This window comes from the organism of the source record quoted next, unplaced genomic scaffold, assembly GCF_019419815.1.
Source record: "Pyrus x bretschneideri cultivar Hongxiangsu unplaced genomic scaffold, Pyrus_bretschneideri_v1 Contig65, whole genome shotgun sequence".
In the NCBI taxonomy this organism is placed as follows: Eukaryota; Viridiplantae; Streptophyta; class Magnoliopsida; order Rosales; family Rosaceae; genus Pyrus; species Pyrus x bretschneideri.
The window spans coordinates 414,372-433,166 of NW_025999804.1; the positions used below are offsets into that span (position 1 = coordinate 414,372).

Here is an 18,795-nt window from a genome sequence, read left to right on the forward strand (position 1 = left end):
GTCGAGTCATCAAGCGAGTCATCATTTATTGGTTATTTCTTGGTTATATTACAATATCATTTGTTCGTGTTTTAATATATATATATATATATATATATGTATGTATGTATATACATATATGTATGTATATATACAAATCAGTAGTTGGTATCGATGGCAAAGAAGGGGGCATCTTCGTCAAATCCTGTAGCTACATGGAATGTGTACAATATATCAATATTTTGTGATGTTTGCATCAAGGAGGTTGAGGCCGGACATCGTCCGGGCACTCACTTTGACAAAGAAGGATATGCAAATATTAGAGCTAACTTCAAGGCAGAGATAGGGCATGATTATGAAAAAAAAAACAACTGAAAAATAAGTGGGATGCACTTAAAAATGAGTGGAAGTTGTGGAAAGAGCTAGTTGGTAAAGAAACTGGCCTAGGGTGGAATTCAAGCAAGGGTACTGTTGATGCCTCTAAGGAGTGGTGGAACAATAAAATTCAGGTTTGTGTATTTATCTTTTAATATGTATTATGATATCATGCAATATGTATTAACCATATTCTTTCTTACTTGTAGATAAACAAAGAATATGGAAAATTGCGAAAAAAAGGCATTAGTCCTGAGATGGAGGACAAGTTAGATAGAATGTTCTTGAGTACAATTGCTACCGGTGAACATGCCTGGGCACCTTCATCTGGAGTACTACCACCAGAGTCAAGAGAGGAATCTGTAGGACAAATTGATTCATATGATGAGGAAGAAACTGAAACTATGCAGGATCTAAGGCAAGCAAGTAGGAAGGGAAAAAAAAGAGCGGCTAACCAAGGAGAATTGCAAAAGAAGAAGGTTGATAAGAAAGGGAAAAAAATTGGAGGTGCTGCAAAACTTTGTGGTCAAATTGACCGTCTTGTTGAAGCTTGTGAAACTAGGAGTTCTGCAAACTCATTGATCAGGTCGCTGCATATAGGTAGTAGTATTCTGGAAGTGTTAGCGGTTGTTGCACAATTGCCTGGTTGTGAGCCACCTAGCGAGTTATGGTTGTTTGCTACATGTTTATTTTGTTCTGCAGAGAAGCGAGAGGTGTTTACCACGATACAAGATCCTGAAGTCCAGCTGACTTGGTTGAAATATATGTTCAACAAAGAACAATAAGAAGCTATAACTATGAATTAGGACTTTGTGTAGTTTGTACTTTGCATTAAGACTATGTGTTGAATGTTGCTTGTATTTTGTGTTTATTGAATGTTGGATTATGATTTCTTGTTAAACGTTGGATTGACTTGTTCTTGAATGTCGGATTATGACTTCTTAGTGATTGTTGGATTATGACTTGTGGAATGTTGAATTATGTGTTAGGTTAAAGGTATATTCAATATGAACACCTCTAATGATGATGTTGAGGAGTTGGGGGATGGTCTAATTATATGCGCTGTAGCGAGAGCTGTTGAAACATATTATTTAAAATATGTCCACAAAACTCCATGTATGAATTCTTCCCATACAGGTAATATTTGGTTGATGGAAGTACTGCAAGGAAATGATGTGCGATGCTATAGAATGTTTAGGATGAACAAAGATGTCTTTTATAGATTATCCAATGACTTGCAAACTAATTATGGATTGAAAGGTTCAAGGCAAATGAATGCAACTGAAATATTAGGAATGTTCTTGCATATGTTGGGACATGGTGTGAAAAATAGATTAGCTCAAGAGAGATTTCAACTTTCTGGTAAGACTGTTAGTAGATATTTTGGTGCTATGTTGGATATCGTATGTAAGATGGCAATAGATATTATCAAACCAATGGATTCGGAGTTTCGTGGCATTCCCCCAGAAATAAGGAGAGATACAAGATACATGCCTTATTTTAAGGTAAAGTTTGACTCGTCTTCTAACTTATTTGCAAACTATAAGTGTAGGTTGACGGTTTTCTTCTATATTATTATTATTTTTAGGATTGTATTGGTGCCATAGATGGAGTGCATGTTGAGGCTTCAATACCACCTCCGGATCAAGTTCCATACATTGGTAGGAAAGGAATACCGACTCAAAATGTTATGGCTGCATGTAATTTTGACATGCAATTCACATTTGCTTGTGCCGGATGGGAAGGCACTGCACATGATACAAGGGTTTTTCTATCCGTGCTAGGGAATCCAAATTTAAACTTTTTTGAGCCTCCAAATTGTAATCTTCATACTTTTATTATAACATTTTACATACTTGCTTTGTATAATTATTACAATACAAAACAAATTTTCAATTGTCAGGAAAATATTACTTGGTAGATGCGGGGTACCCACAAATGAGAGGTTATTTGGGACCATATAAAGGTGAAAGATATCACCTCCCGGACTTTCGTAGGGGTGCCGAACCAACGAGTCACAAAGAGGTATTCAACCACAGGCATTCTTCTCTTAGGAGCATCATTGAACGAACTTTTGGGGTATGGAAGAAAAGATGGGCAATTTTAAGGGATATGCCTAATTACCCGTTCAATAAGCAAGTGAAGATTGTCATTGCTACAATGGCTCTTCATAACTACATATGGAGGTATTCTGAACGTGATCGTCATTTTGATGACCCCAGGGATGAAGGAAAAATTTTGTCCTAGCTAAGAACATGTAAGAACATTTGAATACATATGCAAACTAATAACACTTTAAAGTAGGCATGCATTCAAAAACAATTCATAAAACCCATGACTTTCAAAGCCTAGTATATGGTGAACCATAAGACTCTTTAACAATATTAAAGAGAATAAGAATTTAGAGATTCTTTACCCTTGAAGCTCATCCTTGATTGCACAAGGGATTCACCCAAGTGGAGGGCCTTCAAGTCACCTCCTTTCTCCTTGGATCTTCCTTGTGATTTCCTCCCTTTTAGTGCTCCTTTTCTTCTTTGAGGATTTGAGGATTTGTTCTCCAAAACACCAAAGGTTTGGTGTCTCTAAGTCTCCACACCAAAGATGTAGTGTGAAGATGAAATGGATGACTTAGGGAAGAAAAGATTGCTAGATGTTCCTCCCCTAAGTGGCCGGCCTCTATGTAGAAAATGAGAGAAAATGTTTCACCCAAATTCTATTAGAAAACCCTAATTAGAAACAAAGCTATAAAGATGACTTTATACTTCATCTCTTAGGTTAGTGGCAAACTTGCAATTAAGCAAGTTCCCACTACCCTTGATATGGCCGGCCCTTCAAGTGTTATTGGGCTTAATTGCCCATTTTGTTTTAGTTGTCATACAACTTAAACATAATGGGCCTTGTGGACCAAAACATTTTTGTGCCTCGAAGCCCAAAACTAACTTAAACGCCCAATACGAACGTTTCGTATAATTAATTAACTATTTAATTAATCTTGACCATTCTTCAATTAAACCATTTAATCGCTTATCCATTTCATATAATTTCTTCACTTATATCCTTACTCGGTGTACGATCCATTAGGTTCCAATTAGCGAGGTAGTGGGCGATGTTACTCTTAACGATCGATTGTGAATTGAAACCACATTTCAATTCTCCCTTAAAATTAGTGTTTGCTAATCTTTAGGGCTTCCACAAACCATGGGTGACGCCTAGCAGCATGTCATGGTTACCCAAGCTAAGTAGAAGTGGTTGGAGAACCTATCCAGTTACAACTACAATGCAATACGGTCCTTCTCTAATACAATACTCTTAATCACATTGTTTAAGTGATAGTTTGTTTCATGTCTACTATCCAATGTGATACTTCTCTATATGATTCAATTGAATAAGATTTGGAACAAGCTTCCTAAGTCATATTCATATGCTTTGGCCAAAGACTCTCGAATCATATCTTAGAGTATTCTCCTTCCACCATGGAAGGTTAGAGATCCCTTGTCGTGCATTCATATGCCTACATGACTAGATAGCTTGACCCCAACAATGCCGTGGACACTCCAATGGAATGCCGTTGACATAATCAAAGATCAAGGACCTAACCATTAGACATCAATGATGCCTCAGGTCAAAGGACTACTTTGCATATTGCAACTATTGAGTTCTCACATGACATGTATGTTCGAACTCTCGTTTGATCGTTGTTCAGTGTACTCAATTACTCTTTCGAGCACCTATGTGTTTGCCTTAGTGTCCAACACCAAATGACTTGAGACTAGTTTATACTCACGCTTGAGTCGACATAACACATACTAACCTTAGTGGATTGTTAATGCCCAATTGGCAATCCTATGGCTAGGAACGTTTTAGGAATGAACATAAGAGAAAGGTCTCGTTAATTTAACTAACTTAAATCACTTGTCTCTTAGATCAAATACATTCCTTGGATTCCCTTATTGCTTAAACACAAGATACAATAAATAGTGATTAACAATAAGTTTTGCCCTTCATTAAACATATAAAAGTTTAATACATTAAGTATTCCAAAAAACTATTACATCAAATGAGTGGCTTTGTGGGCATACTTCCAACAAGGGACTTTTGCGAAGAAAGCGATAGTAGTGATGATGATGATGATGATGAATATCAAAATTATCAAGTTGAAGGATCACATGAGATAGAGGCATTAAGAAATAGAATAGCAACAAGTTTGATGAATGCATCTAATTAGACTAGTTTCAAGTACATTAACAATATTGTACTGATGAATCCTAGCTATTCACTCTAAAATATTTCTATTAAAGTAGTTTGTCATACTAATTAATATTTAAGATAAAGTTTATAAATATTTTTCTTCTAAAAATAAAATATATTTAGTAATTCACTTTTATTTGTTAAGAAAATTAAATTAATAGCACATCTAGTATTATACCCTTTTTGGTCATTTCACACAGTCACTGCTGTTTTACAAAAAAGTTTACCAAACACTATCATACTGATTTTTTCTTCCAAAAGCACTTTTACAAAAAAGTTTACCAAACACTTTGCTGCTTTATTTCACAGCTGCTTATTCTCACAGCAGTTTTTTTTCAAAGCACAGCAATACCAAACCAGCCCTTCCTTGGAGTTTTTCGACAGTTTTTCATCCAATTTTCTGACCTTCTTCAACCTTCCATCACCACCAAACCTCACCACAACATCCTATCACCTAATTTTAACCAAACCTGACGAATTTTAGCCCCGATGCGGTGAGAAAACCCACCGACGATTCCGGGTGGGTCTTGGCCTTGAATCACCATTTGTGAAACGATTTCTGTCGATCTATACCACCATTAAACTGTCCTTGAACCCAAGAACAAACCCAACCAACCATAGAGGCGACGGAGCACCGGAGGAGTCGAATTAATGCACACCTAAATTCTAGAGTCCCGGCTGGTTCGTGGCGATTTGAAGCTTTTCCCGGCCAAATTGGACTTGGCTACTCGGCAAGTCGGGGAGCCGATCATTATGTACAACAGTGCGTGGGCCAAGGCATCCCCTGACCTTCCTAGGCTAAATTTGATTCTCCAATTCTGTACATGAAGTCGGATTGACGAATTTCCGTCGTTTGAACTTAGTTCCATTAAGGTCTACCGCTTGATTATTATAGCAATCGACAATCTGACCGTTGGTTCGTCAGCAAACTTTGATATGTTATAGTACGTAATATTTGAGGATATTATAAACTTATGAATCGGGAATCCGACGTACGGATCTTCCCGAATAGGATACGTAAGTTACGTGTTCTATTGATAAGAATTTTGAGACGTGATTTGATAATTGTTCTAGGCGCCGATCATTCGTGACACCTTGATATTCGTGCTAGGAAGTTGTAGCGTGGACCTCAGGTGAGTGGATCTTTTTTTTTCCCTTTTTATAGTGTGTGTGTGTGTACACCTTACGGTTTTCCAGAAATGTTTTAAATTGATTATGCATAGCATGCCATGATTTAAATGTGTTATATTTAAATATTAAATTGTGATAAGATTTGTGGTTATGCCAAATGATCCTACAGAGGCACAGGTAAGTTATTATGTAATTGAAATGGTTGAATTGTATGAGCATGCATATATTCATTTATAACTCATCATTGTTGCACCCTGATGTTTGTGCTCCCACCCTGGGCCAGAGCACAACCTTCACGTGATTGTTCAGCTCCCTCACCGCACACTCGCCTTGGATCTAAGTTAGTTGCTAGCTTGTCGTATAGGTCGCATTAGGCGACTCCGACTCGTAGGTGACTCACGCATAGCTCTAGCTTTCACGTGATCATAGCACTAGAGCATACATATTTACACCCAGCCTGTCATATAGGTCACACTATGTGCTCCGACTCGTGTGCTAGCATAGACTGATGAGCAATAAGTCCATTCATACAGGTCACATTAAGGTGACTTCGACTGGTTTGTTAGTTTAAACTCATCTCACACCTGGCTTACATTTATTATTGCTAAGATAGTGTGGCATGGCATGTTTCTGTTTTTACTGCACATGTGCATTCATTTTCCGTACCTACGTAGTATTATTTTCTAGAAACTATATAGGTTTTACGGCGAGGGGTTATAACGCTTTCAAAAGGTTTTTATTAAAACTCTATTTTCTGGCCCACTTACCCTTGTTTTTTGCCCCTTCAAGTTCTAGTAGCAGAGTTTTCGTATTGACAAGGATTATTGGCAAGTCGTGGGGTAGACTATTACCATCGATGGTATAATTCTCACCCTATTTTACTATATTGTACTTAGACACTTTTAGGTTTAAATTTATTCACATCTTCCACATCAATACACTTTATGGCTTCATCACCTTCCAGGTGTCAGCCAACACAGCTTGATTTGGAGTCCTAGTGGACATCCTAGGTTGGGGTGTGTCAATGGTGGTGACTACTTAAGCAACACATTTAAAAGCTATCTTCTTGATCATCGTACATCAAATCTCTTGGCCATATACTCCAAAATAGAATGGTGTTGCAGAAAGAAAACACAAACACATTATAGAGAATGTTGTCACATTTCTACAAACAGCACATCTTCCTTCCAAGTTCGGGTTTTATGCTTGCGCCACTGCAAGTTATTTGATAAATAGAATGCCTTGTGCTACATTAAAAATGAAATTTCCATATTTGTTGTAGTATGGTCAAATTTCTGGCATAACTCATCTTAAAACTTTTTGTTGTGCTTGTTTTCCATTAATCAAACCTTACAACACAGACAAATTTTCAACCAAAAATCAAAATGTGTATATTTTTGGGGTATGCAAGACATTGTAAAGGGTTTATTAGTTTCAATCTTGAAATAAACAAAACTTATGACACACCCTGATCCCAATGTCCGGGGGACAGCAGGATGGCCATGTGTTGGCCAACACTCGAGGGTGACACAAGCCATTTAATGAATGTATATGCTGATAACATGTGAACATGCATAAAAGTTTTGTGCGAACTACTCAATGTAATATTCAAATACAAACCTTACTAAAATAATAAAATAATATTCAACCATCAATAAAAATTATAGTGATGATGCATGACATATTCAGAGCATACATCTAATTCAGAATATAAGCAGAATGTGCTATTACAAGTGATGTCAAAGCGGAATGTGCTATTACAAGTGATATCACTAGTAGGGGAATGCCTCGTAGCTCGGATCATATGCCTTGTTCCTATGTCATGAGGGGATGCAAAACAAACATGAGTGGACCAAGTTGATATATAAGTAGTACTAACATAGTTATTCAACAACGTACTAACCCCCAAAGTTTATGAAAACTCAATAGTATAATATGTAATAGGTTTTCCAAAAACCCTAGCATGCCATAAATGTCACATCTTGGCCCGGGGCGGATCGCTTCCCAGGCCCGCTCCACCACCATAGCACGATATTGTCCACTTTGGGCTTACCATTCCCTCACGGTTTTGTTTTTGGGAACTCACGAGCAACTTCCCAGTGGGTCACCCATCCTAGGATTGCTCTAGCCCCCTTCTCGCTTAACTTCGGAGTTTCTACGAAACCCGAAGCCAGTGAGCTCCCAAAAGGCCTCGTGCTAGGTAGGGATGAGAATATACATTTAAGGATCACTCCCCTGGGCGATGTGGGATGTCACAATAAAACCTTCGTAAAACATATATCATATAGTGTGCTTAATAGTGGTATCATATATCAGTATCTTATGGCCGAAGCCACAAAACCTACGCCCGACCGAAGCCAATACGAGTATCATCGCCCGTAGGCAAAATAGTGACCATTAGATAAGCGCAAAAATCATTAAACATAATCTTTCCAACATAAGTACATATAGCTTAAATATCATATCTTAAAACATCTTCATAGTATATAGTCATCCATCATATATACTACAAAGAACAAAAAAAATCGATAAAGTATGGTATTCCAAAATATTCTCAATAAAGCATGATATATCAATACTGTAAACGTTTCATAAAACGTAACCATTAAATCATGTTTTTCATTTATGCATTTCTAATAGTAAAATCATGCACTTTAGAAGGGGTCCACTCACAGATACTTCGTCGTTGAAGAGCCGTGCGAAAAAGGAGGGACAGAAACGCCGATAATAATCGTACCTAAGCACATAAAGGGTCCAATTAATAAAACTCTACCATAACGATTGAATTTCAAAAAAACGAACGTCATAAATGGATTCAAGACGTCGAAAAACATAAGGGGGATCTCAGGTACCTGCACGTGCTGCCATGATCTCCGTCGTGGATGATGGTGGAGCATAATACCTCCTGAGGAAGCATGTGTGCTCCACGCGTCGGCACAAGTAGCCCTTCACTCGCGCCCACGCTCAAACCCATGCCTCACTCATGCGCGGCCTGGGTTTAGGGTTGGGCCAATCCAATTCTGAGTTTTGGGCTGATTCTATTTGGGTTTGGATTAGTTTCTGGGCTTGGATTCAAAGGGTTTGGGCCGAGGGTTTAATGGGCTGAAGGCCCGAGTCACCACGGCCCAAAAGCTTGGTTTAGGGTTTCAGGTTCAATGGATTGGGTTTGGGGTTCTAACAGGCTTTGGGCTTGCCTAGCCTAAAGCTCTGGGTTAGAGGACCTGGTTTGCAGAGGTTTAGGTCGGGTTTGACTGAGTTTCAGCAAGGGAGAAGACCAAAGCTTTCCGAGCTTCGATCGACTCCGATAGATCACTAGGCTTGACGATCTACCCCTAGAAATGAAGCTATAAGGGAGAAGAAGAGGTTCGTATCTTTGTGGTTCCTCGTCGTGGCCGGAGCTGGTCGGAGTTTAGCTTAAAAGCCACGGGGCTCATCGAAGAGCTTCTTGGGTTCTTTGTGCTTCACAGATGAGGAGGGAGAAATAGAGCTCAGAGTGAGGTGATGGTGGAGGGTGGTGTCGTTGCCTTTATGGGTGGGTGTGTCCTCGGGGAAGAGAGAAAAGTGAGAAAGATCTGCGAAAGGGAGAGAGTGTGAGCTGAGAAAAAGTGTACTCGAGGGGAGAAAAAAGAGAATGAGAGAAATAAAAGGGGGATAGGGAGTTGCCACGTGGCAGCCAAAGGGAGAATAAGAGTTAGGAGGAAATCCAAAAAGGGAGAAGGAATCCAGATTGGGTAGGAGATAGGGGACAAAATGGTAATCTCATAAATCTGTTAATATGAAACTACACTAAATTTGGGATGGGGTTTCATAACTTATGTCTTTAGGAATGCTCATTTTGATGAAACACAATTTCCATATAACATTACAATTCCAAAATCATTAAATTCAAAATTTGTGCATACACTAGTACGTACATAGTTCACTCCATTACCAGCATTTTATTGCATAACCAAGCATTGTCACCCTTATATCATTTACATTCATCATCATCATTATCTTCACAATCTGTGGAAATCAATTCATCTAAAGCCTCATAGTCTTTGTCTGCATCATCATCTAGAGCCTCAGATTCCTTGCAAATAGAGGCATCTAGAGCCTCAGAATCTGTTCTAAACCCTACAAATAACGCGATCATTTTACAGTTTCCAAGTTTAACCACAGAGATCAATTCCTCTATACAGTCACCTATCCTTATAAATCCCGATTTCCAAGATGAACAACTCACTATTGTTCTTCCTATATCAATGAATTTGCATCCAATGCAAACAAGATAAAAAAATGGGATTATAAAAAAGAAAGCTTTATCTGCAATTGTTGAATCAACATTAGTTATATTGGAATCAAAGACATTTAAAGAAGCCAATAAAGTCCCATAATGGAAATCTGCAATACAAGAGGAAATTAAAGCTCTTCATTCTCAGCAAACATGGTATCTCGTTCCCTTACCACCAACAAAGAATCTAGTTGGACGCAAATGGGTTTACAGAATCAAGAAGAATGTAGATGGTTCAATAGCCAGATATAAAGTTGGATTAGTGGCTAAAGGTTACAGTCAAGAAGAAGGTACAAATTATTGTGAAACCTTCAGTCCAGTTGTCAAACCAACAACCTAGACTTATTCTTGCATTGACTGCTCAGCTTAAATGGTCTCTTAGATAATTAGATGTCAAAATGTTGCATTCTTCAGGAGGGAGTTTATATGGAACAACCTCTAGGTTTTATCAGTGATCAACATCCATCTAATTTTGTCTGCAAGCTACAAAAGTCTCTCTATCTGCTTAAACAGGCTCAAAGAATGAAATGAAAGGTTTACAAGTTTTTTACCTGGTTTGGGGTTCAAAAGTCAAGGGTTAATCCATCATTCTTTGTTAAGCATTGATCATTTGGTACTGTGGTACTACTGTTATATGTAGATGATGTGATTTTAACAAGAAGCAATCCACAACTCATATTAGCAATCATCAAATACCTCACTGCAGAGTTTGATATGAAAGACTTAGGCTAGTTGAATTATTTCTTAGGCTTATAAATTAGTTATACTGAAGAAGGGCTATTTGTATCTCAAACTAAGTATATCTCAGAATTGATAGGCAAGGTTGATCTGCAGGATTGTAAGCTTTGTCCTACACCATGCTTACCATAACACCTTATCATAGCCCTGAACAATATAGAAGCATTGTGGGTGCACTCCAGTATCCTACATCACAAGGCCTGAGCTAGCCATTCTCTGTCAATCATGTATGTCAGTTCATGCACAATCCAATGGAATCTCATGTTATTACAATTACAAGGATTCTATTATATCTCAAAGGTACTTTTGATTTTGAAATGCACTTTAAACCAAGACCATTTCATTTATAGTCATACAATAATGTTGATTGGGCTGGTGATCCCAATGACAGAAGATCAATTTCTAGTTTTGTTATTTTTTCTTGCAACTAATCCTATCTCATGGGCTTCAAAGAAACAACATACATTGTCACGTTCTTCTACAAAGGTTGAATACCGAGCATTGGCAATCACAGTAGCTGAACTTGCCTGGATAAGACATCTTTTTTTGTGATTTACATGTCCTACTTCTCATATCTCCAATGTTGTGTTGTGATAACATCTCAACAATAGTTTTATAAATAAATCTTATCTTCCATTGAAAGTCAAAGCATATCAGATAAACTACCACTTTGATTGAGAAAAAGTCACAAGAGGTGATCTACATGTCCAACATGTGTCTTCTGCAAAGTAATTTGCAGATATCTTAACCCTAGGACTGTCATCATCATTATTTCATCAACATTGTGGCAACCTCATGTTCAATTTTGTGAAGCATGAGCTTGAGGGGGGGATGTAAGAATAAAAAGGGCAAAGTTAGTGATCTAAGTGATGATCCAAAGCTAGTGCCACTTGTCAATGGATAAGGTAGGTAGTTATATGAAGGTTGTTATAAGCTGTTAAGATTGTGGTTAGTTGAGATAAGGAGGATAGGCAACTTGACAATCAAGAAAAACATTTCACACAAACTCTCGAGCTCTCTTTCTCTATAAGTTCTTCTGCATTTCTTCAATTCTCACACATATCACACCGACACTAGCCTTGATTAATGAAGCTGTCAAACATTGGTTTCACCAGTGAAGCTCAAAGTAAGTCATAAAGTACCTTAATGCACGTAAACTGGGTCATATGGTCATAAACAGGTACATACTCATCTTGTGTGTATGTGTTGTATGATTACCAACTAATTAAGTACAGAAAACATAAATATAATTTTTCACACCATAGCATAGGAGCTCAATAGCTCAAACATGAGCTCAATAGTTAGAAACATCATATCATAAAAGCATAGGAGCCTTCTAGCTCAAAACGTCATCATAAATCATAAACATTTTAATAAACTTAAATTCAATAAATCATAACATTTCATAAAAGCTAAATTCAATAAATGATAAATATTTCATAAACCTAAATTCAATAAATCTTAAATATTTCATGAAACGTAAAATCTTGAAATCATGCTTTTTATGAATTTGCTTTAGTACTATATTTATAAAATCATGCAATTGAGAAGGGGTCTACTCACAAATACTCCATCACCAAAGAGCCGCTCAAGTTAGGGAGGATAAGGTAAATTCTAACAAACGCACCTATGCACATAAATGGGCCAATTAGTAAAACTTTACTAAAATGATTGAATTTCGAAAAACAGAGGGCAAATTCAGGTTCGGCACATCAAGAAACCTAAGGAAAGACCTTAAAATCCACCACGCACCGCCACAAGGTGGTTGCACAAGTAGCCATGCGCCGCACGTGCCAAGCACGCTGGCCACCCACATGCGCTCACGCATTACAAGTATTAGTGTACTCACATTCTCCATAAAGTCATGCAGATTTGCAGGTTGTAAAATTGGTTTCCAGATCTCCTTTTAAGCTCAATTCTCCACCAAAATCGACACAATTTATATGTTTATGAAGCTTGAAATGAGGAAGGTTTGAGGAATCCCAAGCTTCACAAAATGATATTCAAGGTTATAAATAGGATTAGATTGATATTAAAGGAAGGTTTAAGGAGTCCCAAGGCTTACCTTCGTCAGAAACAATGAGAACTCATTGGGGGGAAACGTGAATAATGGCAAGACCACTGCACAGGGAGTGAGAGAAAAACCTCATCCTAGGTTTTGGGGTTTATGAGTTCACCTTCGATCACTACAAAAAGTGGTTAGTGAAGGTGGTGTGTTGGGTTTTGCATCTCAAAATTAGGTATGCATACCTATTTCATTTTAGTGTCTTATTTGGGTTTGCATTTTGACTTCTTGGTCGGTTTCCTAGCTTGGTGGAGAGATTTTGTTAATTACCTATTTGGTTAGGATTTAGATTTACTTCCTATTAGGATTCATATGTAAACCTAAGTCCTATGCTTTATAAATAGGAACTTAGGGTTAGTTTATTTTGTATGGTTCATTCACGATTTGATGAGAGTCAATTTGTGAGTTTATGAGTTAGGGAGTAATTTAGGAGAATCTTATCCATTTGTTTTGGGTTCTCTACTTGTTTGGTTGTGGGTTTGTAATCTTCATTTGTTTAGTGAAATTCATCGTTGTGCTTTACCCGTGGACATAGGCTTTGCACCGAACCACATTAAATCTCCTGTGTTCTTATTTTTGAGATTGTTAGTTTCTGCGCTTTCGTATACGACGTTGATATTTGGTACTTTGTTTGAATTTGCTTTTGTTTGCACATGAAAGTACAAGAAGAGGTATCAAAGCCAAGGTTTTGGCTTGGGTTTTGTTTGCCAGTCACTATGAAGCATTTTGTATTGTCGTTGAAAGTTTATATCGAAAAGTTTGACAACAATGACTTTAGTATTTGGCAATTGAAGATGTGTGCTTTGTTAGTTCAACAAGGGCTTTTGAAACGCTAAGGGGTGTGAAAGCTTTACCGAATTTGTGGACTAATGAGAAAAAGGAAGACGTTATGGAGTGGGCACTTGGAGCAATCATGCTGACTTTATCTAATGAAGTCTTGCATGAAGTTGGTAACATCAAATCTGCACTCGAGTTGTGGCTCAAATTGGAGAGCTTGTATATGACCAAATCCTTAGCTAAATGGTTGTATTTGAAGAAAAGTTTGCATACTCTTCACATGGAAGAAGGTACGTCAATTCATAAACATGTTGATGAATTCAATAAACTTATGATGGATTTGAAAAGTGTTGAAAACCAAATCAGTGATGAGGATTTATCTCATTCGTATGAACACTTTGTCATGTTCTTTATCTCCTTTGTATGAACACTTTTGTCGATACCATGCTATTTGGTAGAAAAAGTCTTAGTTTGGAAGATGTTAAAGCCACTTTGAATTCTAAAGAGCTAAAGAACAAATTGTCTGACACACAAGATGGAGCTTCGATAGTTCAAGGAAGGAATAAGGAAAGGGGCAAACTTGGAAAGAACATTTGTAACTATTGTCATAAGGAAGGTCATTGGAAAGTAGATTGCCCTAAACTTAAAGGCAACAAGAAACCATTTGATAAGTCATTTGCTAGTGTTGAGGCCAACATTGCAGAAGAGGTTATGTAAAGAGGTGGAGCTTAGTACTCAAGCTCTTTTGGTCGAGTGCAATTCGAACTTTTGGTTCGTATGTTCAAGCTTTTGTTTGGATTTTGTTTCATATTTGTTAGTTTCTATAATGGAATTTGTTGGAGAAGGTGTTGGAGGAAATTTCAAGTTTGAAGACTTTTGGATTTTTTGAGTCTAGGTGGAGATATGGTCTTTGAAGAATTTAGTGATCACTTTTGCGTTTGTGTTTTTTGGTATCTCAGTTTGAAGTTTTTTTTTTGGAAGTTAATTAATTTCTCGCCGAGGTGGAATTGTTGGGTTTTGCATCTCGAAATTAGTTATGTGTTACCTATTTTGTTTTAGTGTCCTATTTAGGTTTGGATTTTAACTTCTTGATTGGTTTCCTCGCTTGGTGGAGAGATTTTGTTAATTACCTATTTGATTAGGATTTGGATTTACTTCCTATTAGGATTCCTATGTAAACCTAAGTCCTATGCTTTATATATAGGACCTTAGGGTTAGTTTATTTTGTGTGGCTCATACGGGTGACGATTTGGTGAAAGTCAATTTGTGAGTTTGTGAGTTAGGGAGCAATTTGGGAGAATCTTCTTCGTTTGTTTTGGGTTCTCTACTCTTTTGGTTTAGGGTTTGTAATTTGTCGGATTTGGGTTGTGAGAGTTTAAACACTCTTTTGTAATCTCCATTTGTTTAGTGAAATTCCTCACAGTGTTTCGCCTGTAGAAGTAGGCTTTACATCGAACCACGTTAAATCTCCCATGTTCTTATTTTTGAGATTGTTTGTTTCTTCGCTTTCACCTACGACGTTGATATTTGGTACTTTGTTAGAATTCGCTTCCGTTTGCGCATAAAAGTACAACAGGGTGGTGGCACTATGTAATCACATGGATGAACGAAAGGGATGAAGAAGAGAGAAATGAGAGTTTGAGAGTCAAAGACAAAGAAAGTGAAAGGAAAGAGAGAGTCAAGAGAAGGAGCACTGGTTTGGTTTAGCTTAACTTAAAAGAAAAAAAAAAAAGTGGATATGAAAGAAGTTGTAGCATTTTAGGTGTTTGATAAACACTTCAAATCAGCTTTCTTTTCAAAATTATGGATGAACTAAAAACCCAAAATTTGAAAAAACAGTTAAAAAGAAAAAAAAAAAAGAAAAAAAAAGCTTGTTTTGGAGAAGCACAGGTGAATAGTAATAAATAAATGAACTTTCCAATTTTTCAATCCTGCCCCTGCTTTCTCTCTATCATCAGTCTTGCCATTCGCTTGCATAAACAAATTTCCAGGTCGCGATCTCTCTCGTTCGTTCCCTCCTCTTAAGTTTACTCGCTTAATCTCCTTTCTCTCCCCCTCCCAAAGTCCTCCTCCCACAGATCATTACCCATTGCCTTTACCCTCACCAAGTACCTTCAACTGCAATCCTTCAACACTTTCTCCGCCGTCCCTCGACTGTTGCTGCTTTTTCACATTCTCTGTCCACCGCGATCTGGTTTGTCTAATTCCTCAGTTTCACTTGATATTTATGTGTTTAATTTGTTGCTTGTTGATTTTGTTTAATTATGGTAAGGATTAAATTAGGTCGGATAATTTGGGATCTTTGTTTCTTTCTTATTTGATTTGTTGATTGGTTAGGTTGTGTGAATCTCTAGCCTCCCCCTCTCATCTGCCAGCCACAAACTCCAAGTTTAGTGCCTCTCTCTCTATCTTCTTTGTTTATCTCTATCTAAGTGCGATATTGTTGTAATTGCCTAGGGATTTCGTTTACTCTGTCAATCTTAAATCCTTCTAGGGTTTTCATTTACTATCTTAAAACTAAGGCCTTCTAGATTTCAGTATTCGTGAAGGAATTTAAAAATTTATAACCGAATTTTAGTTTTAGATTTATTGCCTCACTGAACAGTTTATGTGTTGCTTTCTTCTCCAATTGAAGTTCTTGGTTGTGTAAGAACATAATGAATTAGTTATTAAGGGGATAACAAAACAACACACAAAAGGCAAGATAGCATAATGATAAAACTTGTACTAAAACCATAAGACAATAAAAAAAACTCAAACAGAAAGTTGGATCTCCAAAGGTTGGTGGGACGGAGTAGTTGATGCTACATCAGTGTTTGAACCAAGGGTGAGCATGTAGTTCTCTTAAAATTTGTTCCAAGTACAAAGCCTGCCAATTTAAATAGAAACGCTAGTCATATTTAAAAGGTCAGGAGAAAACATGTTTATAGTTGTTGTGACACATCCCGACCTAGAAAGTTCACTTGGACTTCGAATCGAGTTGTGTTGGCCGACACCTAAAGGGTGACGAAGCCATAAAGTGTAGTGATGTGGAAAATGTGAATAAATTTAAATCTAAAAGTGCCTAATTACGAAATTGCGCGGTGAGCGGGAATGAACCCATTTCACATGTAATGTTAGAGCCTCCGTAAAGTACAGTAGAGTGGATTAAAAAGCATACCATCGAAGGTAATCTCCAATACCAAGACTTGCCACAAATCCTCGTCGATACGAAAACTCTGCCTCTAGAACCTGGAGGGATAAAACAAGAGTGAGTGGGCCTGAATATAAAGCTTTAATAAAGACCTTTTAAATGATATAACCCCTCACTGTAATACCTGTATAGCTTCCAGGAAATCATACTACACATAAGTATGAAGTTAGATGTAAATCAACATTAAATCCAAGAATATTCCAAATCAACATTAAATCCAAGAATATTCCAAATCACCACTTATTGGCAACAACATAATAAATCAAGTTTTCAGCAATCTATGATAACCCATGAGTCGGAGTTGCCTAACACAACCTGTACGACTCATAAATCAATCCATGATAACACCTGAGTCGGAGTTGCCTAATGCAACATGTATGACTCATAGACAACCTGTACGACAACGTCGGAGTTGCCTATCATTGCAACTTGTGCGACAGTGTCGGAGTTACTTATCATTGCAACCTGTATGACAGTGTCAGAGTTGCTTATCATTGCAACATGTACGACAATGTCGGAGTTGCCTATCATTGCAACCTGTGCAACCTGTACGATAATGTCGGAGTTGCTTATCATTGCAACTTGCACGAAAATGTCGAAGTTACTTATCATTGCAATTTGTACGACAGTGTCAGAGTTGCCTATCATTGCAGCCTATATGACATTTATCATTGCAACATGTACGACAACGTCAGAGTTACTTATCACTGCAACCTGTACAACAATGTCAAAGTTGCCTATCACACAAATCTAGTCATGCCATAACCCAATCATTTCATATAACACAATAAACTTACCTGAACTTACCTGCACGTCCACCGTTCACTTTAGCACTTGAAAGCATTCATAGTAATTATATGTAGGTAATATGCATATGAATATGCCGCGATGCAATCTAAAACTCAACCATATCATAGTATTTTAGAATATATAAATATATATGACATGGCATAAAATGCATAAATCAATTTAACAGCATTTGTGAAATTATCAATCATATATATATATATATGATAAAAATGAGAAGACCCATTCACCTGAGATCTGCGCTACGACTCCCTAGCATGAATATCGAGACATCACGAACGATCCTCACCTAGAACAATTATTCAGTCACGTCTCAAAACTCTTATCAATATAACATATAACTTAGATAAAACACATCCCAAGGATGTTCTAGAATGATTTGAGACCCATTGACTAAAAGCCAACCGTTGGTCAAAGGTTGACAGTAGGGTCCACAACCCTACGTAATTCGATCCGGAAGATCCGTACCTCAGATTTCTGATTCGTAACTTCCAAATATCCACATTAAGCTTCTAGAACATCCTAAAGTTTCGGGAACGATCCAACGGTCGAATTTTCGCCAATTGCTAAAATTAAGTGGCAAACGACGTTTTATTTTACAAACTTACAAATCCCATTCGGGAAGATTCGTCAGTTCCTAATATTCATAAATATTACGTACTATCAAGTACTAAGGTTTGGTGACGATCCAACGGTCGAATCGTGAATTCATGCAAAAACCTTGTGACGGCCAATTAGGTGGTCAACTACAAAACTACATTAAAACATCGTAATTTCACTAAACGGATGTCAATTATGAAACCAAAGCATCCAAATTAGCCTAGGAAAGACAAGTGGGGTCTTGGCCCACGTGCCGCCACAAGCGTAGCCACGGTTTGCCAGAAAATTCCACTTTTTCTAAAAATTCTCAAATTTCACAAAAATGAAGATCTCAAAGAGGGGAACAACTTTCATACCTTCCACGAAGTCCAAAAGTGGACGGAAGATGGTCAATTTCGCCCACAAAGCCGACGGATGCCTAAAGCTTTCCGACGTCAATTCGTCGTCTACAGTGGTCCAACGGGGTCAAGGTTGGTCAGGATTTGCTCCTAGGACGATGGGCTACAAAGCCCAAGTGGTGGCGTCGACCATCACTTTGCCGATTTGCCGAAAATTTGAAAAGAGTGGCCGGAGCAATGTTGATTTTTGTTGACTTTCGTGGCCTTAAAC

At 37.6% G+C, this 18,795-nt stretch overlaps 1 protein-coding gene across 1 annotated transcript; it reads left to right on the plus strand.

The window, feature by feature from the left end:
• Positions 1-153: 153 nt before the first annotated feature.
• Positions 154-1,139, plus strand: LOC125472152. The gene is made up of 2 exons (XM_048573252.1): positions 154-315; positions 564-1,139. The coding sequence occupies exons 1-2, from the start codon at positions 154-156 to the stop codon at positions 1,137-1,139; spliced, it is 738 nt and encodes a 245-aa protein (XP_048429209.1).
• Positions 1,140-18,795: the final 17,656 nt, after the last annotated feature.